We start from the raw sequence: 15,062 nt of genomic DNA, 5'->3' as shown, positions 1-15,062 counted from the left end.
ATGCTAAATACTGAGAGGGTTGCGCCAAATTAATAGGGCAATGTCTTTAGAAAGATGCCAGTAAAAAGTTGTGGCAAATGCCACCAACAGAAAATAGCTCTGTGACAGTGAATTCTCAAGTTCACACTCATGAATACTATGGGAGGAAATCCCTGATCGACTTAATGATGTTACAACAGAGAGGCACCAGGAAATGATAAAGGAAGCAGTTTATTGAAAGAAACACTTAGAAAGGGTTATATCATTCACTTTATAGCAGGCTGTTTGTTGGGTGTGGTATACAGAAAAAATAGCTACTGAGAGATGAGGAGAAAGGTTACAAAAACTGGGAGAATATACTACAAGTATGGTCTCACCTTCCGGCCTTCTGCTGGCGCCCTAATTCGGTAGATTCCCTTGCTATTGATTTTAGTTGCCAGTGATATAGATGACAGTTCCACGGAACCATGACTCTCTTTTATTGTTTTTAGCCATTCCAAGTATCTTGCAGAATCACGCTGTAGGGTTTAGGAAGAAGATATACTCTAAATTAGTCCCATACTTTATCCCAGAACAAATCATATGCTGATAATAGCATAGCCATAGATGACAAGGGAGCATGGTGTGTTGCTAAATGACAATCCTCACTCAAGGACATGATTATTTGAATCTGGAAGATTTCTGTTCTGCTATTCTATGCTGTGAAGCCCAGAGATATTTCATGAAATTAAAAGTAGCTACTGAACCCACCAGCTGGTATGATGCACAAAACTGCAGTGTATGCTGTAGAATAGAGCACAGGCATAAATTATATTCACATACAAAGCACACACTACTCTGCAGAATGTAGGTTTAAGTAGCTACAAGGTGGATATCCCTACAAAATCTCAATGTCCACACCAATAATTTTCTACCCTTCAATATATCTACAGTAAACTCACACCTGGATGCAGGTGGCGCTGTGGTCTAAACCACAGAGCCTAGGGCTTGCCAATCAGAAGGTCGGCGGTTCGAATCCCCACCTACGGGGTGAGTTCCCGTTGCTCGGTCCCTGCTCCTGCCAACCTAGCAGTTCGAAAGCACGTCCAAATGCAAGTAGATAAATAGGTACCGCTCCAGTGGGAAGGTAAATGGCATTTCCATGCACTGCTCATTTCACCAGAAGCAGCTTAGTCATGCTGGCCACATGACCTGGAAGCTGTCTGCGGACAAACGCTGGCCGCCTCGGCCAGTAAAGTGAGATGAGCGCCACAACCCCAGAATCGTCTGCGACTGGACTTAACGATCAGGGGTCTCTTTACCTTTAAACTCACACTGGATGCAGTATCTTTATAAAATACACAGCTTAATAAGAGCAGATATACACAGATGAACTAAGGTCCAACTGCAGGAATTACCAGTTTCTTTGGAAGGTTGTTGTCACTCTCCAGGGCTTTCCAAAGTTTCCTCAAGCACTTCATGAGCTCCCCAAATCCCGATTCCCGTTTCAAGTCATACAACAGGGAGGAGTAGCCAAGGACAGCATCATGGAAACAAGCCACACGATCCACATCCATGTCATTCTCCCCCGCAGAGATAGAAGCTAAGTCCACAAATACCTTCAGCTCATTCTTATCTAAGGCAAATAAACAAAGTGAAAGACACCCCAAAGTTTACTGTCTATAAGTTCCGCCCCTGGAAGTACTCCATGTCTTTCTACTAGGACCTACATCTTTATTCAGTGCTTGACACAAAGTCTGCATTACTTACGTTTGCTTCCTTTGCTTTTTATGTGAAGTTGTGAAGTGGAGTAAACCACAAGGAGGCAAAAGAACTATTGTGATAATCTGAAAGGTGTTTCTCAGAGGTTCTGAAAAAATGACATTGTGGGCTATGCTGCCTTCTCAAATTAAAAACAGGAAATGCATCTTGCTCTTTGTCCATTGGCCATGCCCCCCAAACATTAGTCTGCTTCATGGCGACCTACAGGGAAAACCTTGATGCACTCTCTGAACCTATATAAGGAAGCTAGATCGTAGGTTGGGCCCATGCCATGTGTTCAACACTTCTGAGATGCACCCTTCAGAGGAGAACAATTGTTCCTTCCAAAGGTGGCATGGTTGGATTGAAGAAAGGTAAGATCTCAATTGGGTGGGCTCTCTATTCTATGACTTCCCCTTAACAAACCTGCTGGAGGATTTGCCTCCCAAAAGCCACCTCATGAAGAGCATATTTACCAATCTTATGATGCCTCATAAACATTGCTGAAGTTGCCCATGCAGCTTCCCCACACACCTCATTAAGAGGTACATTTGATATGAAAACTGCCATAGTCACAGCCACCCTGAATGCACTGAAATGTGATTTTTCAAACAGGAATTTTGAGGGGCTCATAAGCTAGCATAATACATCAACCTTGCTAAAGTGGAACTGGGCACCTTCCTTAGTGTGTTAGGATGAAAAATAATAAAATAAGGAGTTCATTAACAGAACAAAACCTGTAACACAGAAATGCATTTTCAGTGCTCTCCATACGTCCAAGGAAAGCCATGCTTTTTCCAACAGATGTGAGGGAGAAGGACAAAAAAAGTTGTTACCTATGCAAAAAAAAAATCACTTTGGGAATATATGATGGATCCATTCTTAAAACCACTCTGTCCAAGTAAAAACTACGAAAATAATTTGCTATGGAAAGTGTTGTTAGTTCAATAATTTTTCTTGCTGAAATGATTGCTTCTCTCAACCTTGTGCATGTCTCATTTAAAGATAAGGCTGCCTGTACAAATAAAAATATGATGGAGACATGAAGTGGAAAGAGATCCTCCTTCCTATGCCCGGCCAACGTTTAAGTTTGTGTGCACATGCATATGTGCCATGAGTGTAGAGCTATGTGTTCCCCACTGAGTAAGGAAATAAGAAATTTAAGGGAGAAAAACAGGAATCATGAGACAAGGGAATGAGAAAGGAGTCGGTGGCTGATTAATGGACAATACAACATCCCATTTTGGGGTCCCTCCTGCACTGAGACATCTTGCAGGTGCCAGCTTGTACAGAAAACAAAATGAGGAAATACGTCATGTAATACACCTATACAGTGGTACCTCGGGTTACATACGCTTCAGGTTACAGACTCCGCTAACCCAGAAACAGTACCTCGGGTTAAGAACTTTGCTTCATGATGAGAACAGAAATTGTGCTCCGGCGGCGCAGCAGCGGCAGGAGGCCCCATTAGCTAAAGTGGTGCTTCAGGTTAAGAACAGTTTCAGGTTAAGAACGGACCACCGGAACGAATTAAGTACATAACCAGAGGTACCACTGTACATAATTTAACAGTGTACAAGTGTACATCATATGTCCAAATAACTTTTTAGACTTTTAGAAACAAGAATGGCAGGTGCACATCTGTTCTACCTTCCAGGGATTCTTTGACCCAGCTGACAAAATCCCTCCTGAGTGCCAGCTCCTCAAGGCATCTACGACGTGGTTCAGTTATGTCTTGCAGCCATTTTTTTACACACATCAATTCAGTACTCATGGAGGAGAGCTTCTCTTCCTGAAACTGGAATTTCTGTACCTGAAAAGGGAATAATAGGATTGTACTGCACATTAAGGATGTGCAAAACCTTTCCCTTGATTTCCATCTCCCATTTTTCAACCCCATGGTGCTGGGTTTCAGGAGGAGGCATCATGGATTGTTTCAGACACGATTCCTTCTAGGAACACTGCAATGGCTCCCCACACCTCGCCCCTCTCAGGAACCTGCAGCTGCACTCAGTGTTCCAATGGCAAAGGATCAGGATCACCCTACTGCTGCTGCCCCACTGACCGCAACTAAGGCTTTTATTTGTTTGTGAAGGCTTTTATGGGGGGGGCAGAAAGGAAAATGAATAAAATCATAAAATCAGACAGAAGCCATGTTTAGCTGTCCAAACCAGTGGAACCACAATATCTACATCGGAAATTGAACCAGATATTACTATGGCATCCATGCAGCAGGGGAACATTTATTTATATATATTTTTCCCTTTCGGAAAACAATGAGTTAGGCTGCTTTATAGAGAGAAATTTGTTGAATGCTGCAACTATTACAGATTCTATACAAAGTGAAAGGAAAATCTCCCAGGAACTGGAATCCCCTTGTCTTTATTTATTTTTTTTAAAATGATATTTATTCAAAATTTCATCAATACATAAACAAAAACAAGAAAAACAGAAAAGTACAGCAAAAAATAAAACAAGAAGAAAAAACCAAAAAAGAAAAAAGAAAAATACAAATCTCGAATTACAACTTTTTTTTAATTAAATATTTATTAAAATTTTCCACATTAATACAAAACATCAAAAAAGGGAAAAAAAATTAAAAACATATAAAGTTTACAAATCCATATTTTCAATAACATATTTCCCTGACTTCCCCACACCTCCCCTTCTTATATTCCAATTCAAATTGTTAGTTCAACAAGTTCTTATCCCCAATTTTTAACCTTTTTATATTTAATTCATTTTAGAAAAACCAATTTTAACTTATAAACATCAATATTTGTACCTCAATGCTCATTCTTAAAACCTTTTTCTAAAGTCGACCCAAATTCCCTTCCACGAATTCCCCAATTTTCATAATAATAACAAAACAAAATAAAAAACAGATTATAATTGTACACCCTTTGGATTCCCAGACCCCACCACCCCCTTTCCCGGTTTCGATCCCCGGCAAATGTCCATCAATCTTAATCTACTATCAGCCTGGAGACCTCACGTCTGAGGCTCTTAATTCTCTCTCAATTCCTCTCTGCCGGTTTTTTTGATAGTCCTTAGTATTAAACACCAGATCTCGGACAAGCTCTGTCCCAATAAGGTCCATATTTCTTCCAGCCAGACCTCCATACTTAAAAGTGGAGCCCAAATCTTGTTTCTTACTCCTTTTAAGTCCAATTGTCCCGAAAGCTCCAACTTCCATCTTAATCAAATTTGTAATCCATAGGTCTTCAGATCTCCACATCCATTCTTCAATCTCCAATTCAGCCCAGATTTTCATCATCCAGTACTTATTTTCCTTTGTAACCATCCTGTCAGGCCTCTGGTTCGGTTTCTTATTTTCCTTTATATCCGTCATGTCAGGCCTCTGGCTCTTCTTTGTCATCTGCAAAATTACAGCTCCTCCTTCCTTTTCCTCAGGAACAACATATGTCTCCTTCTCGACGCTCTCAAAACTCACAAGTTTCTCTTTTTGTCCAGCTGCATGGGCTTCCTGAGTCAAATCCTTATCAAATTCAGTAATGTTATTTACTGTTAAGTTCAGAGTTGCAACATTTGTAGCCAAAACATCAATTTGGCCTTGTAACTTTCCCAAGAGAACAAAAACTCTGTCCAACCCATCCTGAATTTTCCCTCCTCCAGCCATTCTTGTAATGTCCCAAATCCCCCTCTAGAGGGATTTTGGTAACTTAATATTCTTTCCAGTTCAAATCCAAAAGTCAAGTTAGTTTGTATCAGTTCTTCCTTGTTTTCAACAAAATATAACCAAATTGCAACAAATATATCCAGCAGAAACAGCAGAAACAAAGTTCTCTTTTTCCTTCTTGACAGCTGATTTTGACAGCTGTCAAACTCTTCTATTTCTCCTCAACAGGCTCTCTCGCGGATCACTCCCGGGTCCGGGGGTGTGTGACACTTCGGCTCTCAAAATTAGCTCTTATCCTCCAGTAAAATTACTTATACTTATACTGCCAAATCGTGAAATTAATATCTTTTATCCAATAGAGAAAAAGAAATTCTCTCGACCTTAGTTAACTAGTCCTTGCTTTAAATTTTCTACAAGACGGGGAGGCGGACTTCCTGTTTGCGCCTTCCCCGATCGTGCCAAATTCAAAAAAAGAATTTTTCCTTTACAAGTCCAATTTCCGTACTACTCACAGGTTGTTACTTTTAGAGTCCAATTGTTCACAAGAAGAAGTCAGCGCTCTCCGACCATGGCACGCGGCTTCACTCCACAGGAGGAGCAGTCGACTCTCAGCACCGCGCGGCTCACCCCGTCCCCCGTTCCGAAGCCTTTAAAAAGGCTCCTTCGCAGGTTGGGGGGGCACAAATGGTGCCCGCCGAGTCACCAGGTTCACAGGCTTCAGCGCCTGTGATTTCTAAGGGTCCCCGCGTCGCCGCAGCAGCAAGACCCAGCTCCTGTAGAGCCGATTCCCTCCGGAGCTTGGAGGGAATCCGCCATTAGCCGTTCGCGCTAACCCGGAAGTATCGAATTACAACTTTTCATTTGCTTATTTCTTGAACTTCCTCACACCTCCCTTTTTGTACTCTAGTTTAATTCATTATTCCAGCAAATTCTTCCCATGTTTCTCAATTTTAATTTAAATAATTAATCTTCACAATCTATCTTGTTTATTAATTCAACATAACCTTTCCCTCTTTTAATTTAATCTGTAATTCAATTTACCTTAATCTCTTTAACCTTATCTTATCTTAAAAATCCTAAAATTTCAAAGTTTACGTCTTATTCATTCATATCTCCTTAAATCATTTCTACTAAAGCCAATTTAATTCCTTTCCGGCATATTCCCTGGTGTTTCATTAATGTTACACTGATTCCAAAATTAACAAAAGAATTTCCCCCGATATCTCTAATTTTTATCCGACGTCCCTTCTTCCTGGTTTCGGGTCATGTCAGTCCTTTCAGTCCATTACTTCCAGTCCATCAATCTGGTGTTCTTATGTCCGAGGCCCTTAAGTCTCTTCTAGGCCCCTTCTGCACGATTTCTTGTCCTTGTTTGTGCTTACACACTTCTTTGTCTGTTGTTGATTTCTTAGGAAGTGGGTCTCCGGAGGTTTCCATCCAGTAATAATTTCCATTTTCCTCTGTCAGACTGGCCCCTTCGCCCCAGTCCCACTCCCTGTCATCTTTGTAGTCCAAAGAATATTTCTCCAGAAGATAGTTATTCACCTGTTTCATAGTCCCACTAGAGTTAAGAGCTTCATTTACTTCAAACCCATCCCAGCACTCTCCAAGTTCAATCTTCCAGCGCAGTAACTTTTGTTCCTGCAGGACTTTGAATCCCTCCTTTTGTGTTATTTGAGGAGTAATTGCTGCCTCTTCCTTCTTCATCTGCCCTTGGACTTGACTTGTCAAGCCAGTTTCTTGAATTGGTTGTTGTGTAACTTCTTTATCCTTATTCCCTGTTAAATCATATTCACTGGCGACAGCACTCATCAAATCCAATTTTTCATGCATCAAATTCATTTTGTCCTGCAGCTGCTGCAGCAGGGCATTTGTCATACCAAGGGCAGACACCAAACATTCCTTCCAACTCATTTCTGTTCAAGGTCAGACAGCAAGTCCCACGATCCAAAACTTGCAGCTGTAGATCCCAGATAAACAGCAACAGCAAACTGACAGGCTCCCTCTAGGGGATACAATTTCTATTTTTATCCACTTTTTTTTTTAAAAAAAAGTGTCCAACAAAGAAAATTACTTTCGATTTCAAGTCCTCTCAATTTTCAAATACTTTGTATCTTTAAAATACAGAAATGCAGAAGGTAGCGTTGAAGTTAATTTGTTTCTCTTCTCTTTTTTTACCTATCTGTCAAAATACTCCACTTTCAATCAATGGACGTCACAAGCAATTTCTGTCCTGACACCCCGTCCCCAGGTTTGGGACGATGGAAACTTAGATTCCTTTACTCTCCTCCTGCAGGATTAGACAGTCAAATTCCCCCCCCCCTTTTCTCCTGCTTTCCAAGGGGGTTTTATTGGTTGTAGATGCAGGAAATTTCCAACTTTAAAGCAGTTTTCCAGGCTATTAGGTTGCAAGGTCTTTGCTTCAATCTATATACAAAAAGCGGAAGGTGGACTTCCTGTTTAAACCTTCCCGCTTGTGCCTAATTCAAAAGTTTTGCAAATTTCTTGATCCAATTCTCCGTTTTTACTCACGGGTACTTGATTTAGAGTCCGAATGTCATCAGGAAAAAGTCAGCGCTCTCCAGCGATGGCTGCGCGGCTTCCCTCCATGGAAATAGCGATCGGTTCGCAGCACCGCGCTGCTCACCCCACTTCACTCCAGGGCCCCAAAAAGGGGTTTCCTCGTGAGTAGGGGAGGCGCTCTTGGTGCTCTGCCGAACCCCACGTTCCCAGGCTTCTCCGCCTGGGATTTCTAGCGGGTCCCTGCCTTCGCCGCGGCGGGAAGACCCAATTTCCACGGAGCCCGTTCCTCCGATCGGAGGAACTCCGTCATTCGTCGTTGGCGCTGACCCGGAAGTCTGGAATCCCCTTGTCTTTACAAGGGGGAAAAAAACTATGGTAACGTGCCATCCCATGATGAAACATTTTGGAGATGCTGCTCAGAGTATAGAGTAGATGGCAAGTGGTCTTATGACATAGTAGCCTCCTGTAACTCTAATGCAGAGTTTGTGAAAGCCATGTAGGTAAGATGAAAGCCTGTAGCACCTAGGCACATCTTTTATTCCGTTAGATTTATAGCCAACCCCTTCCTCCCAAGCTGCCCACAATGGCTATGATTTCAATATCACCACACCCTTACTACTTCTGACTCTTTGTGGGGATGCAAGTGAGCTAAACTTGGTTAGATATGGCAAATGAACAGCACATGCAGTTAAATTTGCAAACTGTTACCATGAGGTAAGTAGCTAGTTTTATCTGCCCTTTGATATCCTGATTGCACTGGTTGCTACACATCTTGATCCACTACTCAGTAGATACCACATGGATGAATACTCATCAGGACACACCTGACTCCCAAAACTATATTAAGTAGCATAGATAGACTATTTAGTAGCATAGAGATTATTTTTCTGCCAGTCAAAATGTCCTTAAAAGTTTATTTTTTTTGTTTTGCTTTCTCCAGTTACACAATATCCACATGGCAAATGGAGCCATAAGTTATACGTGTCTTACAGTGGTGTGCATATCCTCTAAATTGCATACTGCGTGTAGATGGTTCTGCAGTACGGAATAGAAATACAGTATAGGGAGGTTCAACTAAGTTGGCGTGCTAGGGGAAGCGAGAAAAAGTTCCACCAATGCAAAAGGACTTTCCCCTCTCCTCTTCCTATGTGCCCCTGCATTTTATACAGTACACAGTAGGAGGAGAGAGGATTGTTCTGTCTTGCAAGCAGCTACACTGAATCCAACCCATACAATTGCCTCTTTAATATGATTATAAAATTCTATAAACAAAATGCCTTGACAGTATTAAGTAGCTATGAATTGGGGGGGTGGGAACCTAATGGCTGGACATCCTTGGGGAAGGCAATTCACAAATGGGGTGTAATTACAAAAAACACACCCCTCTTTTGTCTTCAGTGCAGAAAAACCATGCTAAAGAAATTAAAGAGATCCAAAAAGCCAAAGTACTAAACAACTCTATATGTAATCCACATTTTGTGTTCCTGCGATAACGTATAGACCCAAATGAAAAGTGCACACTATCAACTTTTGAACAGAATGAAGCTACCTAAGTTTACTGGATAAGCTCTCGAACTGTGGGTTCAAAGAAATATACTTACAAAGTTAAGTAACTGTCGCAGGACTCTGAAGTCACCAGAGAGATTCAAACCTTCCCTGACCTTGTCGATAACCTTAGCAGAGTCCATGGCCAAATGCAATTCATGATATTGCTGGATTTGTTGAATCCGCTCATCTATCCATTCTCCACCATCTTGACGCTGTAGATTGCACATAACCTGAAAATCCTTTTTCAGATCTTCGTAACGGTTAGTAAAATCTCTGAAGAGCATGTCTACTTCAGAAAACATGAGCTCTCCAGATTTCAGACTGTTATACAGCCTCAAGAATTCACGGTAACAAGGATCAAAAAGAGAGGGAGGCACTTCATCAAGATCCAGAGCAGCAATATCTTCATCAACGACAAGTTTTTTGGCTGCCCACTCCCAGCAGTACTGGAAGACGTCACTCTCTTTAAAGTTATTCACAAATTCCGCTATCTTCTTCAGGGCTGGACTCAGGTGGTAATATGTCTCAATTTTATCAGCACTCTGGGAAATGTCTCTCACATTCACAACATCGTCCAGTGCTTTTGAGGCCAGGTTTTCACTGTGCTTCTGCTCTATTTCAGCAATATCCACTGAAAGTAAAGAGAAAATCAGATCTTGGACACACACACAAAAAAAAACTTCAGTGGGTCATATCTTTGCTATACAATGGTTCACATTGCAGCATCAAACACCAGACTGTGACGTTTGTTTAAAAAATGAACAATTTGCAATTTCTACCCAATTGTTCTACTTGGATCAATCTGCTTTTCTGATGTTGGAGAGTTCTGGGACATTCTCATTCCCCGGTTTATTTCCACTCCCAATCTTTAACAATCTTTGCAAAGGAAAACTAACAGAGCCAGAGTTTTAAAATTACCCTCCCCCTTTAAAAATACCTTTTATATACTCTTGCACTTTCCTGCACATGTTCAAGAGGGATTCCAAACAGTTTTTCTCCCTCTTGACACACAGTAGTTCTTGCAGCCTCAAGTCAAGTATTCCTTCTAGTTTTGATCTGTGCTCTTTTTCATCAAACAGCGAAATATGCTTGGGCTCTGAAATGAAAATTGCCAATTACAATCACTTGCACAAAATCCCTATTTTCTTTCCTTTTACGAAACTTGGACTCACTATCTCCCAAATAAGCTCAAGGGCATTCCAGAACTCTGCTTCTCAACAGCTGATGTGCAAATACCACTAAACTGTGATTTAGCATTACATGCACAACTCACTCTGAGCCCAAGTGAAGCTTCAGGCTTAAGTGCTTCCCTTGTCTCCTATCCCACGATTGGATAAAAACAAAGATCAACCAAAGGGTGCACTCATTTTTAAGAAGGAATATCTTTAATACAGCAGGAGTAACACAACACAGTGGTAAGCAGATTGCTCTGTCAGTGTAAGCATTTCTGCTTGTCTGATGGAGCAATATGCCCTCTCCTTTCTTTGCATGCTGTTCCAAGGGTTCTCCCAACCCACTGAGCCAATTATTTTTTTTGGGGGGGGAGGGTAGTGGACAATGGAGACACAGGGGAAGGAACATGTGAAAAAAGGTCCACAGTGCTAGGGGAAGTCCTTGAGAAGGCTTCCACTGGTAGGGCTCATTAGCTGAATCCCACCCCATCCTTATAAAAGGCTACAAATAGCAATCACTATCTTAGAAGAAATATTCTCCCATCTTTCACACACAATAGGCATGCTAATTGTACGTGAACCTAGTCTGCATGTCATGCTAAGCCATGACTTACTGGGACTCTGCAAACGTGTGGGCTACTGGAGAATGGAACGAACACTGGCTACAGTCTGTAATGAGGAGGAGCTTAACCATAATCCTGGACTCAGGCAATACACTAAACCAAACCTTAGCTTAGCTCAGCATGGAATGGGAGTAAAATAGACCAGGCTGCAAACTCCTAATTCACAAATTCACATGGTCCTGGTGAGCCATAGTTTGGCTTACTACGAAATGTGAATTTGGCAAATGACAGCTACAATACATGTGTCAACTAAACACAAAGCCACTATATCTGCTTCAGAAATGCAGTTTTAAAACGATATGCAAATTCAAATTGACATTAAATGGATATGCTTTAATTGAGTAACATTTATTAGCATTTCTTAACTGGACTTCGGTCCTATATTTTACACATCTCTCCCTTTATATATATAAATAAACACACTTACTTAATTCCCAAATGGACAGAAACTGCTTCTTGTGCTTTAAAACCAGCTCTAAATGTTTAACTAGGATATGGCCTGTCATGAGTTCATCAGAAACCTTTGTATATACAGAGTCAGCGCTGGCCATTAGCTCTTGGGCTTCTTCAGTAAGTTGGTCCAGAATGTTTTCAACCACACCTGTTAGATCAGTCACGTATTTTAAAAACAAGCAAACAACCTTTGTCCTTAGGTGCTAAAATAACTTCATCCCCCATGGCAGCTGGAAGCAAGGTGACCCCTTTAGGTTTCCTTGCTTCTCTGTTTGAAAGTTTGCTGCCCTCCTTACAACAAAGGTGACCCATTATTCGTCAGAATAAATAAAACATAAAAGAATTGCAATAGCCTGCAACATCATACTCTTCCAATACACACAATATTTGTGTTTCAGCATAAATCCTCTACCAGTTATTAAACCTTAACTGACTTTTCCTTTCTACGATGTCCAATACTAATTCTCCTTCTATTCAACTCTGTTTTGATATTAAATAACCCTCTGTGCACCTTTAAATAATAAGATATTTCCCACCTGCTCCCAGAACTTTACCCATTAAAAGATAGCTGCACTTACCATTGAAGATGAAAAGATGCTTGATGTCTGGCCAAACAAGCAGATGATTCAGCACGCCTTCCAAATCTCTTATAGGCTTCCCTGCTACATCAGTTGGCCATGATTTTATGATGGCAGCAGATACAAGTTTACCCAGCTTGCTCAGATTGTAATGGGATATCAGTTCAAGGAGATTAGTCTGTTCCTACATAAGACACAAAATATGTAGAGGGTTCAGGGCCCTGGATGTTTTGCCACTAGAGGCAATGCAAATGTTCTGGATACCTGGAGAAGGCAAACACCTTCTCCAGGTATCCAGAGCCTGTCGCTAAGGCAACTGCCTCACCTTGACTCACGGGCAGGCCAGACCTGGCAGCATTAGATAGCGATGAGTCTGTCATTTTATTTTCACAAATTTGATACATCATTTTAAAAAGTTTACTATTCATAATGCAGCCCAATCCAACAGATACCAAAAGGAACTTGCTTTCACAGATCTGCTCATTGTGAGATTTGCCAAATAATTTGCTGTCCTTTCCCAAAGGGTAAATTATATGGCAATAGAAATCGATTTAAATTTGATGAGACAAAAATACAGTTGAGGAATGACTTTGTAATCCTAGGATTGTCACTGAGCAGGGATTATCCACAAAAAAAATGGCTCCCAATTACATGATTTGTCAGCCTGCCTTGATTGGCAATCCAGGAAGTCAAGCTGGATTTACCTGTGGCATTGAATCACAAACCCATTATTGCTTACTCCCACAGTCAGGCACATGTAGCATAATCTCAACAAAGTAACAGTACTTGGAAAATAAGCGTAGGATTCAGAAGATTTTAGATATAGTACCTGGTATGCTAATTTTATAGCGTCTATGGCACAGTTTTCAAAGGCTTTGCTAATCATAGGGTCGAATTGTTCCATTTCCTCATGGGAACAGCAGTAGGCTTTAATCTGTTTAACAGCAGATTCCTATCAGGGAAGAGCAAAAAGAAAAACAAAACATTGTACCTGGTTCCAGTTATTTAAGATTATCAGATAAGGAAAACATGGAGGTAAAGTAATTTAGGACAATAAAACAAAGCAAATATATTTTTCTAGTAATAGTAACTAATGATAATTTTATTATTTAAACCCTGCGTATCTGGCTGGGTTGCCCCAGCCACTCTGGGAAGCTTCCAACACATAAAAACATAATAAAACATCAAACTTTAAAAACTTCCTGATGATCCTCCAGTCTGTACTGTACTGTGGATTAGCATAACTGGAGGATTTTTGTTACGGATAAGTGGCACTGTCCATTGCAAAAAGGTGAGACTTTTTAAGTAATGACAAAACAGATTTTTGTGTCACCTTGGTGGATGGGAGGAATAGTTGCACTTTAAGAGGTAGCTGCTCCAAGAGTGGAACGTAAGTTCAGCTGAGACAGGGACTAAAGAGATCAAGGGACATACAATTCTGTTACCACAGCAGCTGCTCTTGCTTGGGCTCAGAGTCATTATCTGATAAGGAACTGCATTGCCGCTACCCTACATTGCATTTGGCATCAGTGGTTCATAGGGGAAGGGAGTAAAGGGCCTGGAGTGTCTCTGTGAGCAGGGAGATCTCTCTCTGATGACCCAAGGTGGGGTCTCCTGATATGCAGAACTGGGGTACTGAGAGGAATGGGAGAGGCCTCTTCTTCACTAAGGCTGCTTTCATTAATGAGATCTGGGCCAGAGCTGTGGCCTGGTTGGCTTGATAAGACTGCCTTTCCCTATCCATTTGCCTTTGTAAGGCCAGGTGTTGACCCAGGAAAAAAAAGATGGGGATCAGCAAAAGATGAGGATCGGCAAGGGATTGCAACTTGAACTTAGGTTACTCTCTGCTTGTCCCTGCTGGTCAAGCTTCCCAGCTCTGTTAAGGAAAAGGATCTCTCCTCAATATGAAAGTGACATGGAGTGACAGCAGACATCTCCTGAAACAAGACTGCCTAGAAGGAGGAACTGACATGCAATTTAATTGAGACACTTCCTGTCTAGGCTGGTATGCCACAATTTTACACAGGCTACCTGGCTCTAGAGTCCATCAGGAAAAGGTGGTGTGTAATATTGTGGGGCTGGCCATGCCCACTTTCAACTCTGGCCACACATATTTGGCACTGCTTATTGCTGAAAAAGTAGCCATGGGGAAAAGGTTTCCCACCCCGATTTAGATTGAATGTAGTAGTTTCCATTTCATATGATACAATATAATCTATTCATCTCAGTACCTTTTTGATTCTGCCTTCCATATCTGTGATTAAAGTTTTCTTCCACTCTTCTGTGAAAGTTGTATTGGCAAAGTCTATTTTCAAAAAATGATCCCAAGCCTAAGAAAGAAAATTATTATTCAGTTAAATTAACCCAAATTAAGAGCAGAAGGGGGTTGTATTCATAGGCCCTTGGTTCTCCCTGGCCAAGGCCCTCTTTTCTTCTTGGCAGAAGAAAAGAGCAGCATGCGACAACAATCCCCTACCCTTTCCCAGTAGGTGAGAAATACAAAAAATGGAATGATGAAGACGACAGGGATAATGCTTGCATCTTTAGAAGACAGGTTGCATGCTTCACAGGAGCTTTTAAAAAGTGGCAAAAAATAAGTGACCAGATCCCCATCAGCGACATCAGCATCTGGCAAGAGAGGGGGCATTTCGTGAGGCCTCTGCAGGATCCACTAGGGCTGCCAACTTACCTCATGGGATCCTGGGAGTGGCAGACTTGTAGATGCCAGCCTCACCTTCCTTCACCTGCCAGCTTACCTGGTAGAGGCCCATTTCAATACTACATGCAAAAGGAGGACCACACCTCT

General features: G+C 41.4%; 1 protein-coding gene across 4 annotated transcripts in view; it reads right to left on the bottom strand.

Moving 5' to 3' along the window:
* Positions 1-15,062, bottom strand: part of LOC310755530 (E3 ubiquitin-protein ligase RNF213-like) — a 94,960-nt gene that overhangs the window by 48,535 nt on the left and 31,363 nt on the right. For all 4 annotated transcript variants that reach the window (XM_083598466.1, XM_083598464.1, XM_083598465.1 and 1 more), the window contains 9 exons: positions 14,488-14,586; positions 13,086-13,208; positions 12,257-12,440; positions 11,653-11,826; positions 10,368-10,526; positions 9,484-10,061; positions 3,370-3,532; positions 1,377-1,594; positions 357-497 (listed from right to left, as the gene is read on the bottom strand). In XM_083598466.1, the coding sequence (XP_083454592.1) occupies positions 357-497; positions 1,377-1,594; positions 3,370-3,532; positions 9,484-10,061; positions 10,368-10,526; positions 11,653-11,826; positions 12,257-12,440; positions 13,086-13,208; positions 14,488-14,586 (1,839 nt within the window). The remainder of the gene's footprint in view (positions 1-356; positions 498-1,376; positions 1,595-3,369; positions 3,533-9,483; positions 10,062-10,367; positions 10,527-11,652; positions 11,827-12,256; positions 12,441-13,085; positions 13,209-14,487; positions 14,587-15,062) is intronic.

The sequence above is a fragment of the Podarcis filfolensis genome (assembly GCF_964270895.1).
Source record: "Podarcis filfolensis genome assembly, chromosome: 2".
Taxonomy (NCBI): domain Eukaryota; kingdom Metazoa; phylum Chordata; class Lepidosauria; order Squamata; family Lacertidae; genus Podarcis; species Podarcis filfolensis.
Note: the sequence above shows the minus strand (reverse complement) of the source record. Positions and strands in the feature narration are given on the sequence as shown.